The sequence below is a fragment of the Rutilus rutilus genome (genome assembly GCF_951802725.1).
Source record: "Rutilus rutilus genome assembly, chromosome: 17".
In the NCBI taxonomy this organism is placed as follows: Eukaryota; Metazoa; Chordata; class Actinopteri; order Cypriniformes; family Leuciscidae; genus Rutilus; species Rutilus rutilus.
Genome location: NC_140230.1, coordinates 33868397 through 33881773, shown reverse-complemented (window position 1 = coordinate 33881773; position 13377 = coordinate 33868397). Strand labels below are relative to the sequence as shown.

The 13377-nt window shown below is 35.1% G+C and overlaps 1 protein-coding gene across 1 annotated transcript in view; it reads left to right on the top strand.

The window, feature by feature from the left end:
* Positions 1-8335: 8335 nt before the first annotated feature.
* myom3 (myomesin 3) overlaps positions 8336-13377 on the top strand; it is a 65767-nt gene continuing 60725 nt past the window's right edge. Inside the window, exons 1-2 of the mRNA XM_084385664.1 lie at positions 8336-8499; positions 10980-11106. Coding sequence (XP_084241790.1) covers positions 11000-11106 — 107 coding nt within the window. The 5' untranslated portion in view covers positions 8336-8499; positions 10980-10999. The remainder of the gene's footprint in view (positions 8500-10979; positions 11107-13377) is intronic.

Sequence of the window (13377 nt, the reverse complement as noted above, 5' to 3'; positions counted from 1 at the left end):
ACATATTTAATTATTGGAGGTTTGCATAGTATTTTGATTTTACATTTCACTGATTTTATTCATTTTGAGGAATGCTGAATCTTTTTTTGTGTGTGTGTAAGTGAGATGAGTAAATGTATGCTCACATTTCGTCAGGAACTGCAATAACCATCATGTTCACACACAACGCCTCTGCACTTACTCACGATTTCTCTCAGCACGAGCTGGGTAAACAAAGTAACTTAAGTGCTTATTTGAAAAAGTAACATATTTTGTTATTTTACATATTTAGTTACTTGAAAAAAGTAATCTGATTACATAACTCGAGTTACATGTAATGCGTTTCCCCCAACACTGGCGATCAGTGCATGGAGAGCACACACACACACGGTTTGTTTGCGCATCAATAATAACAGACTTACTGGTACATCCTGATTTTGCCGAGTTAGGCGTGTTCCTGGGTCAACATGTTGCTGATCCAGAAACAACATTCCTATCCAAATATTTAGTCCTAAACCTAACCCTATAAGTAAGAGGGAAATGATTGGTGACTAACACTGGTGAAGTACCCAAACCTGATTGTAAACCTAAACTTGACAGAAACTGTAAACTTGTCCCTCAAACCTGACTGCTTGATAGGAATGTTGTTCAGGATCAACAAAGTTGTTGATCCAGGAACATGTTGTACTTTGTGTAATCAGGTTCTGCTGCTCACTATACAATTTCTGTACGTCACAGCAATCATCATTACCTTCATTGCAATCCTCATCCATCAAAATTTTACTAGCGAGACGGTGGTTTGCTTTATCCAGCCGAGCAATATAGTTTGCATATAATCTGGCCATACAGCGATGGGATGTTATATCTTTACATTAGGACTGTTTTGGACTGATTGTTTGAATTAATTTGCTTACTGGGTCATTGGACTGAAAAGTTTCCCGAAATCCAGAGGCTTAAAATTATCTGAAGTGAAATTCGTGTTAAAGGGTCAAAATAGAAAATGCCATTGTAGATGCTCAGTGTGATAAACTCGTGATCCCCAAAATCATAACTGTGTGACGTAAAATTTGTTCATAATGCAATCTCATGTGCTTTAGGAATTAATTTGCATTATTTGCTTTAACGTAATATTTGTATGTTTGCAACGTTGACAGCCCTAAAATACCATATATATATATATATATATATATATATATATACAGTGCAATGCATAAGTGAATACACCCATGCTAAAGTTGACTAAAAAGAGGAATAAAAAATCATATTTTGGAAATTGAACTTAATGCCTTAATTTAAAAAATTAGGAAAAATACAACCTTTAAGGACACCAATTTTCTTTGTGAATGAATAATGTATCGTAAATAAATAAATGTTCTTCCTTAAAATACATGGTGCATAAGTGAGTACACCCCTATGTTAAATTCCCATAGAGGCAGGCAGATTTTTATTTTTAAGTATTTATTTTTTTATTTTTTTTAGGATACTATGCATCCTGATAAAGTTCCCTTGGCCTTTGGAATTAAAATAGCCCCACATCATCACATAGCCTTCACCATACCTAGAGATTGGTATGATTTTATTTCAGTTAGCCTAAAAGCTAGTTTGATTTGCATTGAGAGATGATCTTATGGAAAGTACCCCATGCCAATCTCTAGGTATGGTGAAGGCTATGTGATGATGTGGGGCTATTTTAATTCCAAAGGCCAAGGGAACTTTATCAGGATGCATAGTATCCTAAAAAAAAATTACAAAAAATACTTAAAAATAAAAATCTGCCTGCCTCTATGGGAATTTAACATTGGGGTGTACACACTTATGCACCATGTATTTTAAGGAAGAACATTTATTTATTTACGATACATTATTCATTCACAAAGAAAATTGGTGTCCTTAAAGGTTGGATTTTTCCTAATTTTTTAAATTAAGGCATTAAGTTCAATTTCCAAAATATGATTTTTTATTCCTCTTTTTAGTCAACTTTAGCATGGGTGTATTCACTTATGCATTGAACTGTATATATATGGTATGTTTTATTTTTATTAACAAATTGGATAATTTTTGGTCATCTAAAGCCGTTGCACTGTGACATTGTTCACAGCAATTAAGCACATTTTTATTACTATGCCTCAAGATATTGTATTTTGGATTCTCATTAGATCCTTATTATTTTTGCATGTTTGTAATGCATGTTTAATTAAAATAAAAACATTGTCAATGCAAAAAGTATTTTTGGTTTAAAAAAAAGCGTTCTTTCTTTTGAAGCTGGGATCAAATATAACATGTTTTTAATGGGTTTCATGAGATTCAACCATACACTTTCTTTAGTAAACAAGATCTACACATGTCATAGTAAAGTTCTAGATTGTCTTTAATGATGTTAAATATCTCTCATCAGTTAATTGTCTTCAGTGTCTCTTATAATGAGGCATAATTAATTCAGATCTGTTCCAGCGCTGAAAATAATTTGGCTCAATAGATCTCCTTTTTTATTCCAAAAGAAATGCACTCCAGTTCAGTTCATTAATTGTGAAGGGGTTTATATTTTGCATTCTGACTCATTCTGGGCTTGCTTGAGACAGGTAATTAACTTAATGTGTGTTTAATGAGCAATAATTAAATCATAGAACAGGCGCATCATCCCATGGTCATGAGTTCATAATGTTTGTTTTTCTTAACAGCCCTGTTAATGAAGTTTGGGATGTAAATTTTTTGGGTTGGTGTAGGTTTGTAACTTTTAAAGTCCGAATGAAATGGCTCCTCGAACAAGATCAAATGTAGGGCGGGACTTCATTTTTTGTTCATGGGGAATTGATTGGATGGTTGTGATGGTTTGCTATTGGTTGATCTCATGTGATTGACAGGTTGCCAGTCATCAGAGACAAGCAGAGATGAGCTGCAAGACGGAGGGGAAGATATTTTTATTCAAGATTATGAGGCACATGAATGAAAAAAAAAAAAGGTAACACTTTATTTTACAGTGTCCTTGTTACATATGTTACACATACTTACCATAGTAATAACAGTAAATTATGCATAATTACATGCAACTAACCCTCAACCAAACCCTAATCCTACCCTAACCCTATAGTAAGTACATGTAGTTGCTTAATATTACTCAGCACTTAAATATATAATTACACTGTAACAATGACACCTTAAAATAAAGTGTAACCAAAAAAGAATTATAATGTGCACGGATAAATCATTTGAAAATTATTTCTGCAATATTGCATTAAAAAAGTTTGATTTTATGGTGACTTTAAGGCATTTTAAGTGTGACTTTTTGAGACGCCTCTTCTAAGGCAGCACCACATTACACACTATGACAAACTCTGTAAATATAATTAATTCCGTTTTCTTCAATCTGGTTGAATCTCACAAAATGTTTCATCTTAAAAGCAAAACATAAAAAAAAAACAGGACCTTCTTAATGAAAAAAAAAGAAATTATATTTTGCATAAAGATAGTGAAGTCTATTCTAGAAAATAGACTTCACTATCTTTACGCAAAGTATAATTTATTTTTATTTTTTTTATCTTTTGATCTTGGCTGGCCTGCACGTGTTTTCAGAGATTCGTCCAGAGATTTCTTTATCAGACACATGAGATAAACACTGATCCTATCTGACAGATCTGATGTGACCGAAGAATGATCTTTCCAAAGAACGTCAGTCCGTTGTAAAGAGCAGTGCATTGTGGGCATTACTGTGTGATCAGTGATTAAAACATTCACTCCTCAGGTGTGTAAATGAGAAGTGAAAGGATTTTACATAAAGCTCATGAGGGTTTTATGGTTTTATAGTTTATTTTATGGCTACAGATGTTTTATATATATATATATATTGTGTGCGTGCGTGTGTGTGTGTGTGTGTGTGTGTGTGTGTGTGTGTGTGTGCGTGTGTGCTTGTACAACTATCTTTGTGAGGACCAGTTTGAGTTTTAGACCACTGGAGTGAGGACAAAGAGAGTAAAGTAAAGATGATTTCACTATGGTTACCTATACAACAAAAGTACTGCATAAATGACTGTAGCGTACTAATCTTTAGTATGGTGGACATTGAAAACTTTAATGTTTTATTCATCTAACAGAGATCTGTAAGAATGACCATGACACTGATTATTTCCCAGCTCTAAGAGTGATGTTCTTTGTCCAGTGTACTCACGTGAAAAATGTCTGCGTCTCATGAATAAGCGAGGAGTAACAGATGCCGTCTCCTCCTGCACTGTGAAACACAGTTAATTAGCATGTGGGCAGATTTGCTTTCTCTCTCTCCCGTGCACTCTTTCGCTATATCGCCAAACAGCTTGATAGATGCAACGTTCGAGGTAATTGGATGCACACACACACACATCCCCTCCATTTTTGCATATTAATGTGATCTTTATGACTTGCTATTTAAAAGGGAAAAAAGAAAACTGCTGCATGCAAAAATGAAAATGTCATTATTTCCACAACCTCATGTTGACCCAGACCTGTGTGCAGTTTTTCCCCTGTAGAACACAGGAGAAATGTTGTAGGCCAACCTTCCAACACACAACAGTTTATTGAACTGCAAACTTAAAAAAAGGACAAAAGAACATAAAAATATAAAAGTCGTCTGTTTGACTCTATGCACTATATCCCAAGTCTTTGAAATCATGTGATGCTTTGTGTGAGAAACAGATCTTCCACTAAAGCTTTCAAATATGCATGTGTTGCAATATTATCATCAAATAATCAAATAACCAAATAACATAAATTTAGTTAATTTATTGTTAACTAAAACTAAAACCACAAAAAAAAATCTTTAGGCTACTTGAAATGAAATATAATTTTTTTTGACATATTATTTCTGTTAGTTTCCATTTTCGTTTTCAGTTGAAGTAATAAAAAATCTAAAACTTAAAACAATATAGCAATTAAAAAAAAAAAAAAAAAGAAAAAAAAAAACTAAAACTTTTTAATTAAATTTAAAACAGAAAATAGAAAAATGAATCTAATTCAAAATATAAACAAAAACTATCAATTATATTAAAATAACATACATTTTTTAGTCTGTTCAATGCACAAATCATCATATGACTTCAAAAGACTTGAGTATAGTAATATACGAAGACTTCAGATGCAAAAGTCTCTAAGTCCGTATAATATTTTTATCAGGCTCCTATGTATAGGTTTCTACCCAAGTACTGGCATTTCTGAATGGGCTGAGGCTGGGATTTAGTGAGTTTGAAGTGAAAGTATTTGATGAGCGTATATATGTGCATTGAGAGCATTTACTCAATATTATTATCTCATTTTTGACAGAGGTGGCTTTTAGAGGCTTTTGCATCGGAGGTCTTCATACTGTTATTAAACTTTAAAGTCACCATGAAATCAAAATGGACTATTCTTTTTTTTTTTTTTATGGAATATTGCAGTATTTAATATAACTGATTTATCTGTGCACATCATGTTTGTTTGTTTTTTTCATGTGCCTTGTAATCATTAATCAAAATAACTATATAAATAATAAAATAACCCCTCCCTCTTGCAGCTCATCTCTTCTCTGATGATGCGTTTACTGGTACGAGGGCAGAGCTACCTGTCACTCACATGAGATCGACCAATAGCAAGCAACGACCTTCCAACCCTTCCAATCAATTCCCCACAGACAAAATCAAGTCCTGCCCTACATTTGCTCTTGTCCGATGAGCCATTTCCCTCGATATACGTCACAATAGGGAAGAAAAGACTCACAACATGATGTTTTATTAGCAAAGTTCAGGAGGAGCACGTTCGAAATAACTCGTTTAGCACGATAGGAGGTATATATACAGCAGTCTTACCTCTGTTCAACGACAGTTGTCCAGCATCCCTCCTCCATCCCAACTCCTCACTCCTAACTATTCCTATCCCAGCATGGGACGGGTGGGAGTACTCTGGCTTCGGGCCAAATTCCAAAATCTGAGAGAGTAAGACAGCACGCTAAATACACATAACCTTTACTTTATCTGAATATAAGTGTGAACTTGTGAATTTTGTTTCATGACGACATTAATGCTGCTTTTATGTTTTTTTGTTTGGTTTTGCCCTTGACAGTTATGGCATGTTTGAAACCACAGAAGGATTAGAAAATAAAGTCAGTGCTTTCATTTTTTTGGTGAACTAATTGTTTAAATGTCTGTGTGATTTTGTGTATCAGCGGTAGGCCGTATTATCAGACCCAGTCAGACATTCGAATCACGCGTCTCTCAGCAAGGACAGCTTTGAGTGCATGTGTTTTGGCCTGTACAGGCCTGTGGGAATGCTTGCTTTTGTCACAATGGAAGCAGACAAAGCTCGCCTGCTGTTGTTCTATTCATGCAGTTTATTCTTAGTCTCAATGTCACATATGAAACTGTAGAACTGGCCATGCACCTCCTCACCGCATTGTTTACTGTGGTATTTGAGCGGCAGGTGTGGCAATAAATGCTTATAAATAACCTTGCCACACAAAGCCTAGCGGTGCTCTCCCTCCCTCAACACCACCTGAGTCACGTACACTCAAACGCAACTGTGTGTTGGGGTAACGCATTAGGAGTTACGTAATCGGATTACTTTTTTCAAGTGACTAGTAAAGTATCACATTCCTTTTGAATTTACAACAAGATATCTGAGTTACAGATGGGGGAAAGTAAGGCAAAAGTATACAGTAACGCATTAATTTCTATATACAGTAACACAATAAGTTACCTTTTTAGGCAGTAACGCAATATTGTAATGCATTGCTTTTAAAAGAAAGTTTCCCCAGCACTGGTTGTGAACGGCAGCATCTGGTCGCACATGTGACACTCGTTAAATGACAACTATAAAGTCAAAGTTCCACGAGCTGCATTTATAGCCATTGTAAAATGCAGCATTTATGACACATTGCTTGTGATGTTCCTCATTTAAAAGTTAATTTGGGGTGAAAAAAGCAATGCTACATTATTTCATGTAAATGTGCTTTTTGTATTATTTATATACAATTAGAGAATTTATTAATATTTTAAATTAGCTTTCATTTTTGTATTCTGTGTTTAGTAGTTTTGTTTTTATTTTGGTTGTAGTTTTAGTCATTTCAATACTTCAACTTCAACAAAGATTTTATTTCAGTTAGTTGAAAGCAATAATATTTATATTGAATGTTATTTCAGATTTATTTTAAAAGTGTTTGTTTTAATTAAAACACTGTGACATATATTAAACCACCAATTTGATGTCGCTTGACAGTCTGTAGTTACACACTAATGAACTTTTGGTAACACTTTATTTTACAGTCCTTGTTATATGTTACATCTATTTACTGTAGTAATGACTGTAAATTATGCATAATTACATGCAACCAACACTAACCATAATTAGATAGTAAGTACATGTTGTTAATTAATATTACTCAGTTTATAAATGTAGTTACACTGTAACAATGACGCCTTAAAATAAAGGGTTACATTTTATTTTAAGGTGTCATTGTTACAGTGTAATTATATATTTAAGTACTGAGTAATATTAAGCAACTACATGTACTTACTATAGGGTTAGGGTAGGATTAGGATTTGGTTGAGGGTTAGTTGCATGTAATTATGCATAATTTACTGTTAATATACGGTAATGTAACATATGTAACAAGGACACTGTAAAATAAAGTGTTACCAAATAAAGTAACCAAACTTTTGAACTAATAAACTTATTTAAATAATTAGAGTTCATACAGTGTTTTACCATATTGTTAATAATATAATCCACTCAATGCTGTGCTTTATAGTGATTTTAACACGGTTAAGGCATTCCACATCATGTTTTACAATAAGGCAAATGTTGCTCTTTCATATATTCGGAGATGTTTCATTCAAGTATCCACTTTGTCTTAGAAGTCAATTAGAAGAATAAAAAATAGCCACAAATGAGTCAAAAATTGGCAAGTAGAAATAGCAGAATCTTGGGATGTTGAGATCTTTGATTGCAGTCTTGTATCTTGAGCAGAGTGTGAGACATTATTGAGATCTATGGATTTGTGGTAACCACATTATTTGTGGTCATTTCTAAATCAAGTGATGATGCGAGCGTCATCTGATCTCTTCTGGATTGTTCTTCGCAGGGTTTAATGGAGACCTGAGCATTTTATATCGCTGAGATCTTGATGCATTGTTTCCATAGATCTCTTTTCCCACAGCTCCTCTATCCCACAATGCATTGTCCCGTTGTGTCGTTCCAGGTCTTCTGTCTTTTGATCTCACTGTAAGTCTATCTGGATGCTTTGAATTGATCAGTGGTCTTGCTGTGGGTCTATATTTACCACCTTGAGGAGGAGGAGTGAGTGAGTGTGTGTGTGTGTGCTGCTGGAGGTCATCCTCACCCGCAGAAACCGTGAGACTGAGAGGCCAGAGGAGAAGCTGAGAGCATTACAGAAGGTGAGACAGCAGGAAACAATAAGGAGAGTTTAACAGAGCGCCGGTGGAAGAGGGTGAGACAGGTGAAGGTCGAGGAGGAGGAGAGACGGAGACGCGTCGTCCTGCTGATCATCTGAAGGGCCTGTAGAACGTGAGTGGATTTACAATGGAAAAAATCTGTTTGCAATTTTCTTGTGCTCTTCAAGAGACTCTGCTCTAGTGTGTGCTTGAAGATGCTTATTAGCTTTTAAATCAGAGGTTCTCGATTGGCGTCTGTTCTGAAAAACACTGAATACTAAGGGACTAAACTATTTTGCTGCAGATATACGTTGCTTTGAATAAAAGAGTCTGAAACACTTCACGTTTAACTTTAAAGGCATTTTTCTTTTCTTTTCTCCAATGATATTATGTTGGGTTACCAATTGATGTCCAATGTCAAACCTGGATCCTGAAGCAAAACTATAACGGCTGATTTTAATGATAACCCCGGTTCAATGTCTTGGTAAAATGCTGATAAATGCCATTTTACTCGAATGTCTTGGTTTTCAATCATGATATTATATGCCAATAACACACTTGTTAGTGAATTTTGATAATGCAAGCATCAGTATTTCTAGTTGAAGTAGTAAAATAACTACTAAAACTGAAATGTTATAAAAACTGTACAGACATATTTTAGAAAAAAAACGAATAAAATGACAAAAACACTTAAAAATACTAAAACTTGACTAAAATTAAAATAAGACAGAAAATAGTCAAAATATTATATTATATTAATAACACAGAGGCCATTATTTATTTTGCATTGCGATGTTATTTTCATGTAAATTAATCTCGTTTTACTCCCAAATTTGTTTTACTACTAAAATTTTAATGAAATAAAATATGAAATAATGTTCAACGATTATTCTAACAAACCATTTATCTCTTGACTTGAGTCAGTATAAACTTCTTTGCATTCCCGTTTCTCAAAACAGCTGGCATTGTAAACCAAGCGCCTGGAAAGCACAGATGAAAAATCCTGCCGTTTGGAGTTTATGAAGTTATTTCTCATGAGCCCGTTCATCCATCTCCTCCAGAGAGTTTCTCTCTCCATCAGTCTGTTTTCATTGGCCTAGATGCGATCTCTCTCTGGAGGGGCGACGGGTTGCTGTTCGGCTGATGACAGATCAATTTTAATATGCTGCAAAGTGACCTTTTGTACTCGGTCTTCAAACAAAGTCCTGACACGGGCACTATAGGATCTGGTTTGAGAGGAAACGTCTGGGACAGGAGCCACTGTCATTCGGAGAGCCTTTGCCTCAGATATAATCTGGTTAAACCTGAGGGGAAACGCATTTCTCCGTCTATGATGGAAACGCAGGTGGTTGTTGCAACTTTCGGGTAAATGAAGCCATCCTTCAAACGCGACCTGATTCTGTTAGGTTCGGCGAGGGGCGCGTGTGCCATCGGGACTGATTTATGACTGCGGGACTCTCGTGGGCTGCATTGAGCCTCACAACTAATGAATTATTATACTCACAATAGCTCACAAAGGGACTTTCACCAGGATTCTTACACAATGGATGTCCCTCTTCTCCTTTCAGCTCTTACCTGATGTGGTGACTAGGTGAAACTCATGAAAACAGGTCACATTTCACACAGGAAAATCTATTTTGCATTACATCACATTCTTTTTGGTTTGACTTTATATTTTTAATATTATCTCATATATTAGGCTGCTGTCACTTTAAGACCTGACTCGTGGATCCATTATTCTGTTACACATGCAACAGTTTACGTTCACTTAAAACACTGACTGTGTTTACGTAAATACTCGCTAAGACCGCCATTTTGTCTTTATTTTGTGTGTATTTGACTATTTAAGTGCAGTAAGCAGCGAAAAATAAGTCAATTTAGTCCTGAGAGGCGGCTTTGTCCCACACACTTTGGGTGAGCACAAAATTTGCTAGTTGCAAAGTTACTTATAGATAGTAAAATGTCTTGTGGACCGTTGAAATAAAGTGTTACCTTTTGTTTTTATTATTATTATACATATATTTATTATTACATATAAAACAATTTATAAATATTTTTAAATACATTAATAACAAATTAATTTTTTAACAATAAATAATTTTTTACATTATTTTTTAATGTCTATGGTTTTTATTACGTTTATTTAGTTTTAATTATTTTAGTGTTTCAGATTCAACTAAACATGAGAAATGTTGACTTGACTTGGTAATTGTTTATTTTATTTCAAGCTTTAGCTTTAGTTGTTAACAATAATAACCCTGAATGGCCAAAAAACAGGCTTCAAATCTATGCCAAATATTAATCTAACAGCAAAACTGGACATCACTCTTTTATTGTGTTGGCAAGCCCACATGTAGATTGAATAGTGATAATGTAATGTTTTGCATAAGTCCTTCATATTGCTGGTGTTCTGTTGAAGTATGATTTTAGTTTTTCAGTTTTTCTGGAGGGGGGTGTAAATGGGCCGTGACTTTCCGCGTACCGTCACTGGGCCGTGTCTGGTGTTGTGGATATGACAGATCGCTATCTGTCGGTGTGCAACGGACTGGTGTGATTCTCTTTCTCTAAGTGCTTCTGTCCTTTTGACAGCTGTGTCGTTCTGCTCTGATGCAGGTGCTGCTGAGAGCTTCGCCATGGCAACCAAAATAGTAACACAGCGTTGCCAGGAAGAGCAGATGGACCAGATGTCTCACAGCATGGAGATGTCCTCCCAGATCAAGAAGAGAAAGTTCAAATCCAGGTAGAGCCACACTGACCCTCAAAGCACGGCATGAACATTCCCCTGCGTCACGCCACTGGATGCCATGAGCATTCACACGCTTCCCAACTTTAGGAAACAAGTGTAAATCACCAGCTGAACTAGCTGAATTAATTAGTGCATCTCATTGACACTCGCTCGGTTTGCTGTCCTTTCAGAGAGCAGCTGTGCAAACATATGAGGTCTTATCGGCTCCAGTTCAGCTCTTCTAATGGGACGGGTGTCTTGAAAGGAAGGATCAGCAAAACATGAATGTGTTTTCATCATTTACTCATATTTACTTTCTTCCATGAAACACGAAAGATGTATGAAGAGTTCAGATGCAAAAGCCTCTAAGTGCCGTCTGAAATTTTCTTCTAGAATGATCATTTTTATCAAGTTCATATATTTAAGTTCAGTAAATTCACTTAAATGGCAATGAAAATTACCTATTAATTGTCATTTAAGTGAAATTACTGAACTTAAATATATGAACTTGATAAAAATTATGATTCTAGAAGAAAATTTCAGATGGCACTTAGAGGCTTTTGCATCTGAACTCTTCATATCTTTTTATAATAATGCATAATAATACATAAAAAGATAACATGTAGTAAAAGTGCACTCAAGAAAATATTTAGACCTAAATTTAAGATTTATATATTGGAATTGCATATAACATTTCCATCCATTTGGATTACAGTTTTAACATAGACTAATAACTTAACGTGATGCATGTTTGTCAGTCATACATGAATGAAACGGGTAAGTTTATGCTGATTGGAAAATGTGATTGTTTAAAGAAAATCAAATAAGATGCAAATAATAGTTAATAATAAACCATGCCATTCTTTTGGGGGGTTTCATTCATTCATATGACTGACAAATATGCCTTGCATTAAAGTTTATTAGTATAAAACTGTTTGATCTAAATGGATGGAAATTGTATATAAAATTCAAATACATAAATCTAAAATGTAGGTTTAAATATTTTTTGAGTGTATATGTTGGCAAGCTTTAAAAATGGACAATTTACCCTAAAAGTAGTAAATGAGTAGTATGAATAAAAGCCTAAATTCCATCTGTTCATCATATAAATAGATCGAGTCTCTGGACTAAACCGTTCGATTCATATGGATTAATTTTACGATCTCTTTATGAACTTTTTGAAGCGTCAAAGTGGTAGTTGCGTAGCTGTCAATGGAGGGATCAAAAAGATCTTCATTTGTGTTCTGATAATGAACAAAAGCAACATAAGGACAACATGAGGGTGACTTAATTTTCAGTTTTCCTTTAATTAATAACACTGCTTCATTACTGTGCCACTTGTTTGGGATCATGCGTGTGATGGTCTGTGGAGAATACATGACAATTACTGATGAGGAAGGCAGCTGTGTTTCACCCTGACATGTGCTGGAGTTATTCTGAGCTCACCGAGGCATCGCAGCCATGGCAAACTCCCAGGTGTACACTAGTGTTGCTGACAGACACATTAACAATAGACACACACAAGTTCTTTCCCAAAACCTCCTGGGGTTAAACCCGTTAAGGACACGTTCCTATGCATCATGGTTGCATTTTTACATTGTACTATAATTTATTGTGTTAAAAAATGAGAGAACCTAATTTTCTTCATGCAATTTTTTTTTATTTTTAGAGTCAAAAATGACCTGGACTGATTACTTTATGAGATTCCCACCTTTTAAGGCATCTTATGTTCACTCCTGAAGATGCCTTGTTTTGGCCAAATTTATATTTATGCATTTAACTGACTTACAGCAGAGGCCAGGTTTTCCAGCCGTTTCTTTTGTGGAGAATACAATGGCAAAATGCATTGCAAGTTTGCAGCACGCAGTGAAATCGTGTTTATTAGAGTATCTTAGCAACATGATACCATTAAAATCAAGTTAAGAGCGTATTTGGATGCGTCACAAAGGTCGTTAACTGACAAAAAGCTTTGTTTACACTTCACACAATAGTATAATAATGTTTCCCAAAGTTTACTTCAGTTACTTGAACTTCTCTTCTGGCTTATTTGACAGTCAAAGCGAACATCAACAGTGTTGGTATGCTGTATCCATTGGCCCATTCACTGAAGCTTATATTACACAATTACTTTAAATAACTTCCTTCTTTTCTTTTGTTGGCCTGTCGGAGAGAACATACAGATCCGCAAACACACAGATGAACTTCTGCTTTTGTCATCGCATCAGTCGCATGTGTTCCTCTGTAAGCGGGAGGGTCGTTTAACAATGAATCTGAATCTGAGAGTCG